Genomic DNA, 17,806 nt, shown 5'->3' on the forward strand with positions numbered 1-17,806 from the left:
CTCTGGTTATTGCAGAGTTGAGTCTCTACGGCAACATAAAAAAGCAGTGCCGACGAGCTGCGGTACTATCGCTCATACATTTCCTTGTCCTGTTGTTATTGAGACCTGACAAACCAGATCCTGCGCGTGCTGTGTTGGACGGTATCATTTTGTACAGGTGAGCGGCTTCGGTTTATTTATTATTATTATTATTATTTTTTTTAACTATGTGCCCTGCTAAATAACTGCACAGGACTGACACTCATTATGATTTGAGATAGCGTGACAGCGAGCGCGTTACATATAAATGTTAATGCACGTCAGTTAGAAGCGCTTTGACATCGTGTTGAACTTTCCTCTGGTAAAATCAACATCAGCTTCGTTGTTAGATTTTTATTGTGCTATCAGGGTAAAGTTCATGTAATCCTTGTGTAAATAGTCTTTTAACTTATTGCAGATATATCAGAGTGATTATCTATTATGATCATCAGTGTTGGTTGTAAACTTCTTATGCAAAATGCTGTGTAACACTGACTGGACCTAAAACACTCATGTAAGGAATGATGTCACTGCTCTTACTTCCAGATAAACTCTGGACGATGGTTCTATTATGCAATCATGTTGCAACGCCTTTTAAAGTTCCAGCTGACTTTTGATCACATGTAACCCTTCATGTTGGGTATTTTGCTCACATGGTGTAATGGATCTCACTGCTGATTGTATATGGTGTTATTACTGCTCCTCCAGACACTGAAGATGTCCCTGTCTGGCTGGGTATGCGTAGTAACTGGTGCCTCCCGGGGCATTGGCAGAGGAATAGCTCTACAGCTGTCTGAAGCAGGAGCCACAGTCTACATCACAGGACGCCAGGAGAAGACTCTGAAGCAAACTGCTGCACAGGTGGGCTTTTAACACTTGGAGTCTTCTAATAATTAGACAGGGAGGCATTTTTAAATGCAGCTTATTGTATCGTGGCTTTCATTTGTGATTAGTGGAGTAAGTTCTGAAGTAAAGCAGATCCTCCCCTCATGTCCCATATCAGTGTTGCAGCTAAAGTGTTGGCTCGTTCTACTATGTTATTATTTTTTCACTGTTGACACAGGTGACGGAAAGGGGTGGGAACTGTGTACCAGTTATCTGCGATTCCTCAAAGGAGACCGACATTCAAGGACTGTTTGAGCGAATTAGACAGGAACATAACGGCAGACTGGATATACTGGTTAATAATGCCTATTCTGGAGTACAGGTTGGATCACTAATGCTTTATCATTTCCTGGTAGAATTATTTCAGAAGCACCTAATATGGAGTAAATCTGCGTGAATGAAATGACATATGTGCTTTACTTTAACAAAACACGTGGAATTGTTTCAGGATATCTTTGAGAACATGGGTAAGAAGTTCTGGGAAACTGAGCCTTCTATTTGGGATTCCATCAACAACGCAGGCCTCAGGTACTGTGTGCTTGGGTGTTTAATCATGAGATAACTCACTCATTGTGAGCAAACGGCATCCTATCATGTAACAACTGGCCAATACACAGATGCTAGAAAAAAAAGTTATATATTAATATTATTAATAATATTTGCAGGTCATTAAATGAAATAAGTATTTGATCCTCAAACAAAACTTGAGTACTTGGTGGAGATATCCTCGTTGGCATGCACAGCAGTAGGATGTTTCTTGTAGGCAAACACCAGGTATACATGCATCTCAGGAGGGATTGTGGCCCACTTCTCTTTACACAAATGACTTCTGTTTGGCAACTCAGAGCTTCAGCTTAGAGATCTGGCGACTAGCTAAGCCACTACATGACCTTAATGAGCTTCTTATTTAGCCGCTCCTTTGTTGGCTTGGTGGTATTTGGATCATTGTCATGCTGGAAGACCCTTCATGACCCATCTCCAGTGTTCTGTCTGAGGGAAGGAGGTTCTCATTCAGGATTTTAAAGTCCACGGTCGTGTCCATTGGCCCCTCATTGCAGTGAAATTGTGTTGCATGTTTAGCAGAACAACAGCCTCAAAACATAATGTTTCCACCTCTGTGTTTTTGACCATTGGTCACCATCTCTTTGGGTCATATTCCTTATATTTCTTCCTCCAAACACAACGAGACCTTAAGTTTTGGTTTCATCTGACTACAGTACTTCCTCCAAGCTTTATTAGACTCATTAAGGGCCTGTTCATGTGCATTCTTGAGAAGGGCAGATTTCAATTCATTACAGCATAGTGTGTTACCATTGGTGTTCTTGGTGTCTTTTGAGATGATCCACTACATGATCCACTACCATACTGTTCAACTCTTTGGAAGTGAGCAAACTTACAAATTCAGCAGGAGATCACATGATGCACACAATCCAACCTAGAAATGTTTTGAAATAAAGTAAATGGTAGAAATATTATATGACTTACTTAAGTTTTTCGACATCTGGCAGGGGGCACTATTTTTTCTCAGTTTACGCAGCCCGGTTGATGGTGGCTCAAGGTCGGGGTTTGATAGTGACCATTTCTTCTTTTGGAGGGATGCGGTACCTCTTCAATGTGCCATATGGTGTTGGTAAAGCTGCTGTAAGTTGTCTTCTTGATCAAGTATAACATGTGTTACTGATATTACTTTCTGATTGTTTTAAAGGCCTTTATTTTTTGTGGTTTGTTCCCAGTGCGACAGACTGGCATCAGACATGGCTATCGAGCTACGCCGCAGAGGTGTAGCTTCTGTCAGCCTGTGGCCAGGAGCGGTAAAAACAGAACTGGTGTCTCAGTTGATACTGGCGAAAGAGTCACCGTCTAAGGTAGATTCCCTGTAATGAAAACTCCTTTTTCTGGTTGCTGCTTCAATTGTAAGCTAAACTTGTGTTTTTTGCTTTTTTTTCTCCCCAACAGTTTAAAAACGTTTTTGCTGATGGAGAAACCACAGAACTGAGCGGGAAGTGCATTGTTAACATGGCAAAAGGTACAACTTCAGAAATTGGTGCTCACCTCACAGTGAGACTGTTAAATAGACACCAACACCCCCCTGATGGACATTAAAATGTCTTTCTGGGAGTTATTGTTTCTAAGAAACAGATACCTTAAATGCTGAGGAATTCTCAAGAGTATTTTGAAAATGCTTTTTTAAGTGCACGCAAAGAAACCATATTTTGATTTCCTTTTTGGCCGACAGATAAAAATCTGATGTCACTGACTGGGAAAATACTCATGACTTCTGATCTGGCAAGACGCTATGGAATAAAAGATGTCGATGGTAAATTTGTGATTTCTTTTTTAAGATTTGAATATCTTAAACTTCACTACTTGGCGCTTAACAAATCTATTACGCAAGCTTTATGTCCCAGTTGCTCTAACATATCAGTACTGGTAATAAGCAAAATAATTTTGAATGTATGGTCAATCCACCAGTGTGCACAAGCTCTTTAATCGAAATTATATTTGTAATGCTAAAATATAATTATTGTTGTTGTCCATTAACTTTCAAGTGTACTGTTTTACAAAAATCAGAAAAAAATGTAAAGCACATTATTATTTTTTGATTAACAGGCCAAATTACAGTTATTTACTAACATCCTTAAACGGGAAAATTAGTTTTAGTGGTTGAATGTTATGCTTGATTCATTTCTCAGAGAAACCCAGTGTAGCGGCTCAAATTTGGGAATAAACACGTGAATTATTTTGTTATTTTCTTAATAGATACCATAATTTATTTGTTTTAAGCAAGTTTTAGACAGACTTTTAAATATTGGTGGTCTAATAAAGTTTATTAAGAACCGTACTCTGAACTTATTGTCTGCTTACCCACAGGGCGAAGTGTAGCTGATTACACTTCGATTAAATACCTCCTGTCCCAGGTCCCGTACCTGTCCTGGCTGTCGGTTGCCGTGCCCTCATTCGTACGTGTGCCACGCTTCGTGATGACCCTGGCATTCAGCCGGTTCTAAAGATTTCCTACATAAACTCTCTAATGGCAGTGTTGTCTACAGTCGCCATTTTGTTTACTAACAGTTGAAGGGTGACGAAAGACTTAAGATGAGCACTTTTTTTTAAAGGAATGTTTATCATTTTACATATGTGCACACACACAAACACACACCCCTGTGTAAGTACTTAATGACTGTGATTCTGTGGTGGTGGAGGTAAATGAAGTAAACACAAAGGATGTCCCTGTATAATTTTCCTCAGATGAAGACACAATGTGAAAACCTGAATGTCTTATTATAACTACATATTATGGTTTTCTTATATATTACGAAGCTACGAATGATATTTCAGAAACACAAGTGTATTTTGCACTTATTTTTGCATTTTATAAAAACTGTATTACGTATTCTGGACACACAGTACTGCTAATACTGCACCTGGCTGGCTAAATAACAACCAGTTAAATAAATGAGTGCTAACCTGTTGCTGTTTATTTGTTTTGTTTTGTTTTTTCAAAATATCAAAATTGAAAATTGAAGATTTTTTATTTGCAGACATTTAAAAGAATGAAGGCTTAAGTTATCTTGGCTTTACTTGTCCGATCTAGCAGTTATGCCCATCTTTTATAATATTCATGCTTCCAGGTCTGACAAGTGAAGCCAATGTGGAAATGCCTTTCTTTCTAATAACCAAGAGGGGGCAACTGTTACATGTAGAAAAACAAGACCTCCTGTGATATTCTATGGTAATACAGCCATTATTTCCCTTGCTCTGTGCCTATGTCAACACTCTCATGGTCCCCAGTAGAATCACAGAGCAGGACAAGCTAGTTTTTAAAATGTGATTGACTCGTCATTAGCCAAAGAACAAACAATCTCCCTAAATTTCACAGTCAGAGCCATCCTTTCATCTGTGGATTTCATCTGTGGACAGACTTTATTAACACAACAGTGTTACAAGGTGAAGTCACAAAACATGAGAGGTGTGAAACGTGACAGCTGTTCAGAGATAAGTGTAGACCATGAACTCAAGAACTTCAAACACGTGTACACCAGTAAGATAAACCCTTACTTCTGTTGTTAGTTTGCGAGTTCACACAGAGCCACTTTAAAAATATATATACCGAAATCAAGTCTGTGCAATGCGAGTTGTTGTGTTTACTAAATATTAAATATTCAGTGAACTGTTCTACTTCATTTCTCTGTGTTTCGTTAACTTGTAAACCCACAGATGGCCAAAGGTAAGGATCCTAAATAGTTTGTAAAACCAGGATCAAAGAGCCGGTTCCTAACGGGAGTTCCTGGAAGAGAAAACAAACAAAAAAAGATGCTGACGAGAAGTACTCCAAGTCAGGCGGGGAGAGTTGATGGATGACCAAATGATCAAATTTACCAACATGACTGTAGTCGGAAATCACATCAAATTTTTGTCGGCCGCTTAGGACAGCGGGAGGGCGGAGGGGAGCTCTGATGGGTGGTTGACGTGAAACTGTTTAGCCTACTGTTAGTGATATATTATACAGGCGCTTCCTCCCTCCAATCCAAGGCCTGCTTTTCATGGACTGGCACACCCACACCCCGCCGTCACTGTTGGAGAGTCAGTTGGGCCTTCTGGTCTTCCTGGTCCTCAGCTCCGCCTCGCCTCGATCTGGCCGGACAGGGGAACCACTTCACAGTTAAAGAACAAAAGCAACAACGGGAGGACCGAGTGGCACGAAATAACGGCGGCTCGGATTGAGAGTCTCACGGATTGGAGCTTTGTGCCGTCTTCGGCAGGAATTAGCCGACGACTGAACTCCTAGAAAACGCGACAAACTTGGTCGCCTCGGATCTTTGTATCCTGACCGTAATCCGTCGAGGTGCTTGATAAATAAGACAAGGGTCAAACAAACGGACGGACGGTATCGTTTCCCAGCTCTGCCTTTAAACTTCGGCCATATAAAGCGAGGTGCCAGGGGGGAAACCTGATTTTCTTCGCTTTTCCTTTCGCTCAAACGGACCTCGGGAATAAAAAAAAAAGGGCTTGTTTGGCATTTTTTGGTAAGTTTATTTTTATGTTTCACTGAAGCGTGTCTGACGACGAAGTGCGCCTGTGCAGTGTGAAGCGTTTTAGTTAGTACGCCATAAAGAGGGGGGGAGACGCTGGACTGCTATTGTAGCTGACACGGTCAACATTTTTGAACTTTTGGAGCTTTTTCTTCCGCGAAAACAAAAACATGGTGTCTAAACTCCCAACGGTTTAGCGGGTAGGGGGATGAGTAAGACATGAAATATATATTTAAAAAAAAAAAAAGATTGTGGGGGTCGCCACATGATCTCATCCCCGTGGGTTTAGTCTACCACCAATGAGTAATTCAGTGATTTCATAATTGTTAGCTAATGTTTGTGTTACACTTCAGCATTTCTTTTGTGGTTCAGGCGACCTAATCGCCGGCAGTGGCTTAACCTCGCAACTAAATGCGCAACTATTGCTCTTCCAAATGAAGATTAGAGCCTTCCAAATTAAGAGTAGCCTTCATATTATGAAACTGTACGTTGTGAGGTGTCTCCACCCCTGATTGATATAATTGAATAAAGACTGCAGTGGGACAAAATGTCAAACAGTGGTCTAGCACTTATACTGAATCACTCTTTCATGTATGTAATAGAAGCTTTTGTGAATAGTTGGAAGCAACACCTGTTGCTTAAAAGCAATTTGATAATAATGGTATTAATCACCTTAGAACTACTTTAACTAGGAATATTTGATTGTTAATAGTGTGTCTGGACTTAGACTCGAGTACGACGATGCAAATGTTTTGGTGGCTGCCTTTGTGAAGAGGCTACACTTATCTCTTCGAACTGAGAACTTGGAAGTGGAACAAAGCCTGAGTGGGAAGGGGCGAGAAAGCAGACTGTGATGGATTGCTCATTCTGCCCCCACCCTTTGCAGCCAGTCCCCCCACTCATACAAAACAAAAGTCAGCCATCACACTCTGGGGGAGGGGAGACCCAGTCTGGATAGAGTGTACCACTAGTTTCATTGAGAGTTCAGAATAAGGAGAGCAGGGTGGGGGTGGCAGCTGTCCCATAATTGACTTTGAGAATGAATGAGAACATGGCGATCTTAAAACATCTGAGTCTGTACTCTTGAGAGGACGTAGGCCTTCCTTTTGCGATAATCTTGTCTTTAGTTTAAACAGTTTGGCAGCTGGGAAAAGCACAATACTAAATTATGGTTTCTGATTCTTTTCTAGGTGAAAGCACACATTTTGATAGCCCAGATGGCTACATACACTGAACATAACGGCAGACATGGACTACCTTTGGACATGAAGGAGATGCTAGAAGAAAAAGTAAAGACAGAATGTGAAGAAAACCTTGAATCCAAATGCTCATCCAAGGATTTGCGTGACTCTCCCTGCTCAGCTGAAAGCAACACAAGTGGGGTGGCTAGTTTCACCACCAACCACAACTCTGTTGTGTGCCTGCCTCTAGTGTCAGAGGGACTGAAACTGGTATGGACACAGTCTGATCAGACCCGTGAACTCGACACCATCCCAGAGCTGGTCAAAGCCTTCAACTTATTTCCCTACCCGTCGTCTCGGGAGGTTAGCGCTCTAGCCCGGGTCTGTGCCTTGCCACTGGACAAAGTTAAAGTGTGGTTTATGGTGCAGAGAATTAAATATGGAATTAGCTGGTCCTCGGAAGAAATTGAGGAGACACGGCGAAAGCTGGCAGTGCCGGAGCTTTGTGATGACTCAATTGAAACAAATGAGGAAGACAAAATGAAAAACAACACAAGTTATGAGGAATTGATAATTGAAGACAAGGATAGTGAAGAAGAGGAGAGTGCTCTTTCTAACTACCCACCTCAGACAAACGGCCCAAAGTGTGAGTCACTAGATTCATACAAGCCAGCCAAATCCAGCACACCGTGTTTCAGCTCAACCCTCCCACCGCCTCAGGATTCGTACTTCTACCACCCACCAGCAGACACGCCAGCAGCCGATGTTTCCTTTGACCTTTCAGACTCTTCTCCACGACAGCACCGCCATGGACGCTACAAAAAGTCTAAAGCTCAGCTTGCTGCCCTTCGCAAAAGTTTTCTAAGAGAGAACTGGCCTGCAGAGGCAGAGCTTAGACGCTTGCAGGAAGAAACGGGGCTGAGCCGTAACGACATTCGTAAATGGTTCAGTGACAGTCGTTACCAGCTGCGCGTCGGTCGAGGAAGCCTGGCAGCAGCCCAGAACTTTTCTCAGCAAGCTGCTGTGGGAAGTAAACATGATCAACAGTCTCAGCCTCTTCCACTTATTACTCAAAAGTCTCGTCAGCTGAATGGGGCGAAAGGCCATGAGCCAGCACGTAGCAATGGGATTAGAAATTCACACTTCTTCCAGACCTTTTTGTCAAATAGCCTGGAGGCATTTGGGGAAAGGGTTCTTGAGGCACAAGGGCACGATGTTATTGAGGATCTTTCAGGGGAAGGAGACACTTTCAAAGATGAGGAACAGTGTGATGAACGACCCTTACAGTTGACAAAGACTTGCAAGATTGAGCCAGATGTTCCCCTGGAACCATTAAGTATATCCAAATACTCTCCTTATTCTTCCCCCTCAGACAGCCCACCATTGTCTGTCTCACCTAACAAACCATTTTCAAATAAAATCACCACATCAAAGAAGCTAGGCCAGTCAGCCAAAACCAGTCCCTCCACATCTACATCCCCTGCCCTCACTCCTGCTGGGCGACCAAGAAAGACCAAGGAGCAGTTGGATGTGTTAAAGCAGCATTTCTTGCGTTGCCAATGGCCTAAGAGTGAAGACTACACTGAACTTGTTAAGCTTACTGGTTTGCCACGGGCAGATGTTATTCAGTGGTTTGGGGACACACGCTATGCTGTCAAAAATGGCCAGCTGCGCTGGGTAAAGGGGGTCCGTGATCAGTTCTTGGCAGAGCTGGCTTCCCAGCAAAGCAGCTGCGGTTTAACAAACGGAAGTGGAACATCCTCTCGGCCCGGGGGTAGCCGTAAACGAAAATCTCAAGCAAATGGAAGGAGTGCAGATTCCCCAGATATCCAGCCGTTGGTTAACTATTACCTTTCAAATGGCACACTACATGAAAAAGACCTTGATTCTCTATGCAAGAAATCGAGAATGAGCTACCAGCAGGTGCGGGATTGGTTTGCAGCTCAGGACGTTGGGGAAACTGAGCAGGAATCTATTGTTGTTACTTAATAACATTTCTACAAGTTGAGGTGCTCTTCAAATAATTTGCACCATGAAGCATAAATATTACTTTGGTTAATATTGCTTTAACTGAGCAGGTTTGTAACATTCAGTCTTCCCACTACAAGCCCAAAGTGAGGTTTGTGTTTTATATGTGCTGCATTCCCTGCTTTCCCTAATATATTTGGACTTGAAATACCATTGTGCTGCCTACATTACTGTAAATAGCGCAGCAACTTGTACACTGGTTTGCTTTATTTTTTGAGCTTATTATTTTTGATTAGATATCACTACAGAATTTCTAGTATATTATGTAGTTTTATAATTTAAATTGGTTGTACATTTGGTACCTGACTGTAGCAAACAACCTACTGCTCCATAAAATGTCTACATTGACAAATTTGTTGACTGATCACTGTGTGTAACCATTCCTTTATAGCCAACAAGTCCTCATCATGAAAAGCACACTGGACATGTACACTTTAAATTGATGTCTTGCACTTTGGTTTATGATCCTGCTGCCGTTATGTTAATTAAATCCAATTATTTCACAGAACATAAATTCCTAATTGTACAGTGTTGTTCTTGATACTTTTAAACTCCTCACTTTTCTTTTTAAGTTACAGAAAATACAGCTAAATTTAATAGCTACAGCGTATTTTTGAAACACATTCCTCAATATCCATTTAGTCTCTCTGCTGTAATTCTTAGTAAATAAATAGCTTGCATACAAGTGCACCTTTGTGACAGTAACAGTCAACAGTACTAAGAAGCAGCAGACACATCAATGGCATACAAACACCAACCCACTCATTGATTCAGTTTTGGGTTTTTTTTGTTTTTTTTCCTTTGGTTCCACCCCCCACCCCTATTCTGTCTTAGTAGTTAACTTTCAGGTTTATAATATAGACAAAAACAGTACTGTGTAATCCAAAGAAGTTTTGTTTTTCAGATAACATTATGATTCATAACCCAAGCATTATCAAATTGTCTTATCAGTTTATGTATTTATTAGTTATTTCCTTCATGGCTGTGTTTGAGAGATGAAAAATGTTTTAGTTGACATACCAAGAATGAAGTGGGCTTTAAACAGAGTCCGTTTAGTTTCTTAGAAATGCCTGGACAAAGGCTGGAAATGTTACGAAGCAGTGTGCATCACTTTGTTTTGTCATCCTGTTAGTCAGGAAAAAGTTAATGTGTCATACTTTGGGGAAATGTTCATAACATGTAGTGTCCTCCTTGGTTGATGTTCTTTTTTTTTTCCCCCCCCCTTGTTGGAAAACTTCTTATTTGCACATTTGTGTCACTGGAAACCAGTAAAGCATTGACCTTTATAACTGTGTGCAAAGTTTTTTGTTGTTGTTGTTCAATGTACTCTATGAATATATCTGACTATTTATTTTTAATCCATGTTAAGTTTTGTTGTGAGTGTGAACCACGTGAAATTAATGCATCAGCAGTGTACTTGCAGAAAGATTACGATGACTCCAACTAAGTTGTCAGTTTAATTCCTTAACAGAACAACATAGTAATATCAACTTCCATTAAAAGTAAAACAATTTATACATGCCTTTTTGTTATCAGGGCAAAACCACACAACAATTTCATAGTCCTAATGCACAAATCTCAACTAATGAACGCATCCAGGGGTGTAAATAGACATTTAATCAGTGCCTAGGTGACTGAACTGATAATCCACTTATGAACTGTAAAAGACCAGGAGTCTGGGTTCTGGGGATGAAAATGAACTGACTCAGTAACGTGAAAATATCAAAAGCTTTTATAAATCTGCTACAATGTTTGATAAAAGTTAGAATTTGTAAGTAGCTGCCAGGTAACTTTTCCCTCACCTGGTAGGTGTGCTTAATGATGTAGGTGTTCCTTTTTAAAACAAAGAGAAAGATTTTGATTGGGGATTGGAGGCGCACAGTATCCAATTTGATACAGCACATTTTCCAGTTTGATCACAGCATCCATGGCAGAGCTAAAAGAGTGTGTTTGCAGCCACACTTACTGTATTCATGAAGAGAACTATGGCTGGAAACTGAAGCAGCTGATCCAGGAGTCTGACAAAACACAAGCACAAGAAAGTTTCCTTTGATTTTTAATTTTGTAACTTCAACATTCTAAATGGAACCTTCAGTAGTTTTAATAGCAAAATACTTGATGTACTTGTTAAAGCTGATTTTTGGTAATGAGTGAAAAAAACTTTCAGGTTTTATATCTCATGGAAGCTCGTTTTTTATCATGGAGGTACCATGAAGGAAAACACCATTCCCTTATTTTATCAGCAACTCAGCCACTTCAACAATTGCGTACCGGTCCATAGACAGACTTATATGTTTACAGGTTTAGTCAAATCTTTAGTAATTTCAAACACATAATCCCCCCCCCCCCCCCCCAAAAAAAAACAAAAACAAACAAACCCCAAAACAATTCAACAACAAACAAACAAGCAAAAACATTTAGATCATTAAGTGTGACTGCCTGGTTTATAGTCGGCTGTGGGCACAGACAGCTGGAGAAACGACAGCCGATTAGACATTCCTGCTTTACATCTGGGCACATGTGTGCCTGGTGCATAGTAATGTAAATTCTCCACAGATGAGTCTCCACAGACACAGAAACCCCCCTCAAAAAACAGACAGGCATGTGGACCCTCGTGCTTACTGTATGTCACAGACACCTAAGCGTCCTTGGACTCAGGGACACAGAAAGTAGAAAACCCGCTTTTAAGCTGTGCCTTTTAGCTTCATAGTTCAACTAACCCTTCCAGGCAGCTCTTATTTGTGTGGTGACAGTAGATGAGACGACACATTAGGTTTATTAACAGTTGTAGCTCAAATCCGTGATGTTTAAACCAAGGAAGGGGGTTAATTTAAGCCCAGCTGGGCTTGAAATACACTTGTGTAAACCCTAAAGATGACGTTGATGATGAAGATGTAAGTTTATGCCTTGAGAACAGAAACTGCTGCTTGGCAGTTAAAGCTGGAGCCTGAAAATGCTCACAAAGCTGACTGCATTCAACATTATTTACGAAACAGATGAGAACAAATTATTAGCTCTCCTATGAAATTTAACCTACTAGGACCTGGCATCCACATATATAGACATCACATTTTGGGGTGTCTAGACCAGTGGTTCTCAAACTTTTCACAGTGAGTACCACTTCATAAAATATATGGCTCTTGAAGTACCACCCTTACGGCCGAAATTGAAGTACAGTAGTATAGGCCTATTTAACACCACATACAGTTTACACAAGACAATTTTATTTCTTATATGAATGTTATTTATTTTAACTGTCATAAACAGGATGTGACGAGTGATAATAATAACAACTGTACTGTATTAAAACATTCACAGCAGGTGGGATGTCCAATCTTTAAGTGAAGACCTGATGAAACCTGCTTCCGGGTCCAAACTACTCTTCATTTATTATGTCTGCTGTGTTTTTAACATGTTTTAATGCTTTGTATCTTGTTCTATTTAATCTGAACAAGCCCATAAAAAAAAGTTATCACTGTTGGCCTCTCTCAGTTTTTATCATCACTATTCATTTTAAAGCTCAGTTTTAAAAAACCTTACGATGTAACAACAGCCCAGCCCATGCAGCAGTATATTAATGACTAGCCTTATATTGCAGTTGTTCTCCTGTCTGAAGTTTGGTCCATTTACTGGAGTTCATCCTCCAGTATTACTGTGTTTATATTATGCTAACCATAGCGGTGTAGCCCACACATCATTATATACCAGCTAGCCCAACTTCAGTAACCTTACAAACACCACTGCTGTTTAGTTTTCTGTCTTCATTTATGTCGGAAGTGATAGCAGAGCTGTATGTCTTAATTTTTGCTGTGGCGGTTAAGCTGCTGAACCTCCTTCGTGGTTCGTGCACGTCAAAGTTCACTTTGCTCTTCGTGGCGTTTCAGCCGACGACACGAAATAGCATCATGTGGTGGCCTCGCTGTCTACCCGCTGTGTGATGACCCTCCTCCAGGATCCGCCCACCCAAGCGAAATACACCGCTCTCAAGGCTCTTCTGGCTCCGGCTCCCAGAAGAGCCTCGGGAACTTTCGTGTTGTCTTTGCATACCTCTACAATGGTATATTATTTAATCTTTAAAAAACTGGGAGATTTCCCACATACCACCAGAGAGAGCCCAAGTACCACTAGTGGTACGCGTACCACAGTTTGAGAACCACTGGTCTAGACCACAATACTAAATTTTGCTCTACAAGGGCCTGATATCCACTTACAAGGACATTATACTGCCACTGTTCTATTGAAATTTAAAACGAATGTCCTCTTATCATTTTTATCAGAAACAACATCAGGTAAAAAGACAATTCTTTATTTTTACATTCATCAGGTGCCAATCAGCCCAAATCGGAAAGAGATATTAAAAATGCATGCCATGAAAGAGTTTGGGTCTTAGGAGCTTAAAGTAACTTTTTCTGAGAATCCTTTTTAAAGGCTTGAAACTTTCCTTTTTGATAGTTTATAGTAAGGGCTGGATTAGGTGACCCAGAATCCTCCCTTCGTTATGCTGCACTGGTGGGCTTCCCATGATGGGCTGAGTGTTTCTTCGTCACTCACCTTTCCCCCTCACTATGTGTTTGCACACCACTCTGCATTTAATTATTAGTCATTATTCCTCTCTGGCTCTCTTCCACAGCGCAATTTTTGCCCCGTCCTTCTCCCCTTATTTCCAATCAGTCGCGGCATATAAAGTGCCTCAAGGTGACTTTTGTGATTTGGTACCATATAAATAAAATACAATTTATCTGAGTAACTGACTATTAGCTATTATAAGGAGAGGTAATAATGCTGATCTGGTAGTTTTTGGTGTCTGTGATGTAATTGTGTTTCTGTGTGCAAAGTAAAATAATGTAGGGATCCTAAATAAAATTAGAAAGTTTGAATAAGCTGTGATAGAAATGCATTTCTTTGTTTAACAGCACTTGGGAAATTATTTTTAAAAAATTGTCAATTTTCATAGGAGAGCAAATAATTATAAAATAATAAATATAATATAATAATAGTTGTATTATATAGGTTTATTATTATTATAATATAATCATAGTTGTCAAACTCAATCTAATACTTTTTACCTTACAGTTATTTTTTAAGACAAACATGTCTTGATATATTTTCACTTTTGATCTGTATTTCCTTCACAAGTGCACTGCGAGCACACATTTATATGAAATTTTAGTCTGATATATTTGGTCATTAAATTTAGGTTCAATAAAATAATACACTGGGTAAAACTGGAGACTTACATTGAGGGAGAGACTAGGACCTCTGTGCATGTTCCACCTCTGGGACTCTGCTGAGCCTATATGACTGACACACATATATCATATTTGAACAGTCACATGATACAAAGAAAGAAATCAACTACAACATGACAATAAGATGCTTACCTCGTGGTTCTTGAACGAGGCGTAACTAGAAAAAAAAGAAAAACACAAGCTCAACATGAACATGAACCAGAAACGATTAAACTAAGCATCAGCGGTTAAACTGTAACACTTCAATCAACACAAATCACTGGGGTTACCTGGGGAGGTGACAGCCACAGGGAGGGACATCCTCTGAGTTCTGTAAATGAATGGGTTATTACTGCTTCATTTAAAAACTACAAATGAAGTGAACATGTTAAAATGAAAAAGAACTTTTACCCTTCAGTTTGAAATTGTCCTGGAGAGAGCTGCAGAGCAGAAGAAGATTCATTCAGATGAATCTTTTTGGTACTCTTGTTTTAAAAATTAGGCTTTTGAAGACTTACCCTCCATTGTGAAAGTGGCTTTTTAAATTCCATAGTTTCTTTCTTCACCTCTAAAAGCTGCTTTTTTAAGTCAGCATTCTCTCTTTGCAGGTCTGAGAGTTGCCTTGAAATAACAGAAGAAGAAGAAAATCACTGCAGTTGGATGGTTTTATTTACACTGCCACAGAGGAAATAATAGCAGACATTAAAATCACCTGTAACTCTGCTCGGTGACTTCTTTAAGGCGTCTTTCCAATTCAGCAGACTTGTGCTTGAATTGTGCCATGACTCTCTCCATCTGCATCTGCTGAAAGATGACAATCTGGGAACATGAAGACATTGTTACTAAATGATAATTCTGTGAAAAATGAACAAATCAAGTTTGACTAGTGGGTAATAGCTCCGAGTTTCCCAAATAATCATAGCAGAGAGATGCATTTCATTTTTCAATCTGTAGCTAATGACATACCAAGTTAATAGTAATTGACTGCATACACAGGTATTTAACAACCCGCTATAACAATTAAAAGGCACAGAGGCAATGGGGCTTGAAGTGGCACGATCTGATATCGTCGTGTTGGTGTTGTTCCCACATCATCATAATAAATGTTGTTCCAGGTTCAACATTGCAAGTGACCAATCACATTGTTGTGACGTAATACTTTTGCGGGTTTGGAAAAAACACTGTAAATAAAAATCTACATAACTTGCGAGAAACCGCCTCTGTCCGCCGATCCAGCAATTTGAATTCTTTGCATTTCAGGATGCTGTTCTTTAATAAACGGTAAGCATTATACATATTGTCCTTGCAACATTGGAATTTCATAAATGAATGAATGGCTTGGCTTGCAAAAGTATTACGTCACAACAATGTGATTGGTCACTTGCAATGTTGAACCTGAAACACCATTTATTATGATGATGTGGGAACAACACCAACACGACAATATCAGATCATCCCTTGAAGTGCATGCTGCCTGGCAGGGACAGACCTGACACATGTGCTCTAGCCGTGATTGGATGAGCTTCACTGGGTCGTTGAAAAACATTTTTTCCTGCGGCTTCATCTGAAGCAGAAATACATCCACATGACAAAGAATGTTGGATGTCTGAATTAAAGTCAAACAGTAAGCTGCTCTGATTACGTCAGACTCACCAACCTCATTGATAGCCAGATAGCTGCAGCTGGCCCCACATACAGTGCACGGATCTAAAGCAGATGGGGAGGGGGGGGGTTTAGCAGCCTCAAACTTTGAGTTGCACTGCATCACAGTGGAGACATACTCATGAGGAAGTCTAGTTACAGCTCAGAAGCAAATGAACTCTCTCACTTGATTTAACGCATGCTTCACAGAAAATGTGGCCACAGCTGGACGCGGCAAACGTGGATCCTCTTCTTTTGAAGCACTGGTTACAGTGGAACCAGACCATTTTTGTGTGTTTCCTAAACACACACATGCACACAAAACAATCAAACAGACACAAGGTTATTGCCCAGTTTACTGCAGAAGAACTGGCCCTTATTTACCTCCCCTTCTTTTTGAGCCAGAATAAACTGTTGCACACGCACCTGTCTTTAATAGTTTCATGGGACTCTTAAAAAAACAGCTGCGATCTTATTATCTGCAAGACCCCCATCAGTGCAAAATTTTATACCACACTCTTTTTGTACAGCTTTTTTTTTTCCGTCCTCATATTACACACTGGTAGCTGCAGGTAGTCCAACTTAGAAACAGAACTTATGTGTTGTCTTGCACACAACTCAAAATTACTCACATGAAATAATTACATAAAAGCCAAACCAGAGTTCAAAGGTAGGAAGGATAAAAGGTGATGGAAAAGGAGTAGCATGAGAAGAGGAAGCCCAAGAATACTAATTTCAGATGAAACATGTCCAACTGTGGTAGAGCATGTTTTTCTTCTGGGAGTGGTTGGTTAACAAAACATTTTGAGGGGATTTTTTATTTCCTTCTGTGTATGCTTTAACGTCATTCCTGCGTGTACAGTGGAATCTTTTTTTTTAAACTTTATTAATCAAAATACTCAGTCTGCAGAGGCTTTCACGAGAGACGTCAGGATTTTATTCGAGCTTAACAATGCATATTTCAGTCTTTATATTAACTTATCAATTTGTATCCCTTCATTTAAAAAAAAATACTGAACAGAAGTAATTTAAAAATATATTCTCAATGAATCCCTCTCAGTTTCCTCAATTACTCACTACAAAGGTGACTCTGACATTAAGCTAAAAAAAATGGCTTTACTCACTGAAAACTAAGTTAAACTCAAACTGTCACAAAGTATTAGCTTGCTAGCTAATTAGCTTAAGTTGTAGAAAACGGCGCTCAATCAGCCAAACAACTGGAAACACTGGACACTGGCAAAACACTAAAAAGAAAGGACCCTCATATTGGCTTCCTTTTTTTTTTTTTTAGGTGTCTTTCTAACCTTACCTGCTACACGGAGCCGCTGCTTTGACACAGGAGCAGTTAGCTCAGCAGTCCCCGCCTCGGGAACCCGGTCTGTGTTGTGATTGGCTAATGAATGGTGACGTACGTGAAGTCTGTATTACGTACACTTTCTCTTAAAACCAAGATCCGAAGTGGAAACGTTTAGAATAAGACCGTGCTAGGATTTACTATACACAAGTTCTGCTTCTCAAACAGCAGTCAAGGATATCATGCCTACCATCTCCAGTTTAATCACTGTTTGGCTATAAATATTCGGAAGAATTTCCTGTCCGATTAACATAAGACGTGAGGAACACGAGGACGCTGTGAAGCTTGTAAGTGCCCTCTGTTCCCAGGAATCTCTCTAGAAATACACTGCTCAAAAAATAACGGGAACACAAAAATAAGACATCCTAGATCTGAATAAATGAAATATTCTTATTAAATACTTTGTTCTTTACACCGTTGAATATGCTGACAACAAAA

General features: G+C 40.1%; 3 protein-coding genes across 10 annotated transcripts; 2 read left to right on the forward strand and 1 right to left on the reverse strand.

Moving 5' to 3' along the window:
- On the forward strand, window positions 1-4,375 carry dhrs1 (dehydrogenase/reductase (SDR family) member 1). Its single transcript, XM_082513209.1, has 9 exons — window positions 1-157; window positions 727-879; window positions 1,082-1,225; window positions 1,352-1,431; window positions 2,412-2,544; window positions 2,637-2,768; window positions 2,860-2,929; window positions 3,140-3,220; window positions 3,775-4,375. The coding sequence occupies exons 2-9, from the start codon at window positions 736-738 to the stop codon at window positions 3,909-3,911; spliced, it is 921 nt and encodes a 306-aa protein (XP_082369335.1). The 5' UTR covers window positions 1-157; window positions 727-735; the 3' UTR covers window positions 3,912-4,375.
- A 42-nt stretch (window positions 4,376-4,417) lies between these two features.
- Window positions 4,418-17,412, reverse strand: LOC309693731 (E3 ubiquitin-protein ligase RNF212B-like). 8 transcript variants are annotated; one of them, XM_082513212.1, is made up of 13 exons: window positions 17,324-17,412; window positions 16,202-16,314; window positions 16,031-16,080; window positions 15,863-15,937; window positions 15,086-15,192; window positions 14,892-14,994; window positions 14,785-14,813; window positions 14,664-14,704; window positions 14,527-14,551; window positions 14,383-14,446; window positions 11,112-11,163; window positions 5,284-5,538; window positions 4,418-5,191 (listed from the first exon to the last, which is right to left on the reverse strand). In XM_082513212.1, the coding sequence occupies exons 2-12, from the start codon at window positions 16,299-16,301 to the stop codon at window positions 5,489-5,491; spliced, it is 696 nt and encodes a 231-aa protein (XP_082369338.1). In that variant the 5' UTR covers window positions 16,302-16,314; window positions 17,324-17,412; the 3' UTR covers window positions 4,418-5,191; window positions 5,284-5,488. The 8 variants fall into 8 exon arrangements, with proteins under 8 accessions (XP_082369338.1, XP_082369343.1, XP_082369337.1 ...); XM_082513211.1 differs by lacking the exons at window positions 4,418-5,191; window positions 5,284-5,538 and adding exons at window positions 9,099-10,828; window positions 10,948-10,978 and having other exon boundaries at window positions 15,086-15,177; XM_082513210.1 differs by lacking the exons at window positions 4,418-5,191; window positions 5,284-5,538 and adding exons at window positions 9,099-10,828; window positions 10,948-10,978.
- Window positions 5,516-10,434, forward strand: homeza (homeobox and leucine zipper encoding a). Its single transcript, XM_082513208.1, has 2 exons — window positions 5,516-5,930; window positions 7,127-10,434. Exon 2 carries the CDS (start codon window positions 7,154-7,156, stop codon window positions 9,104-9,106), a length of 1,953 nt encoding a protein of 650 aa, XP_082369334.1. The 5' UTR covers window positions 5,516-5,930; window positions 7,127-7,153; the 3' UTR covers window positions 9,107-10,434.
- Window positions 17,413-17,806: the final 394 nt, after the last annotated feature.

Source organism: Aulonocara stuartgranti, assembly GCF_965226115.1.
Source record: "Aulonocara stuartgranti genome assembly, chromosome: 18".
In the NCBI taxonomy this organism is placed as follows: Eukaryota; Metazoa; Chordata; class Actinopteri; order Cichliformes; family Cichlidae; genus Aulonocara; species Aulonocara stuartgranti.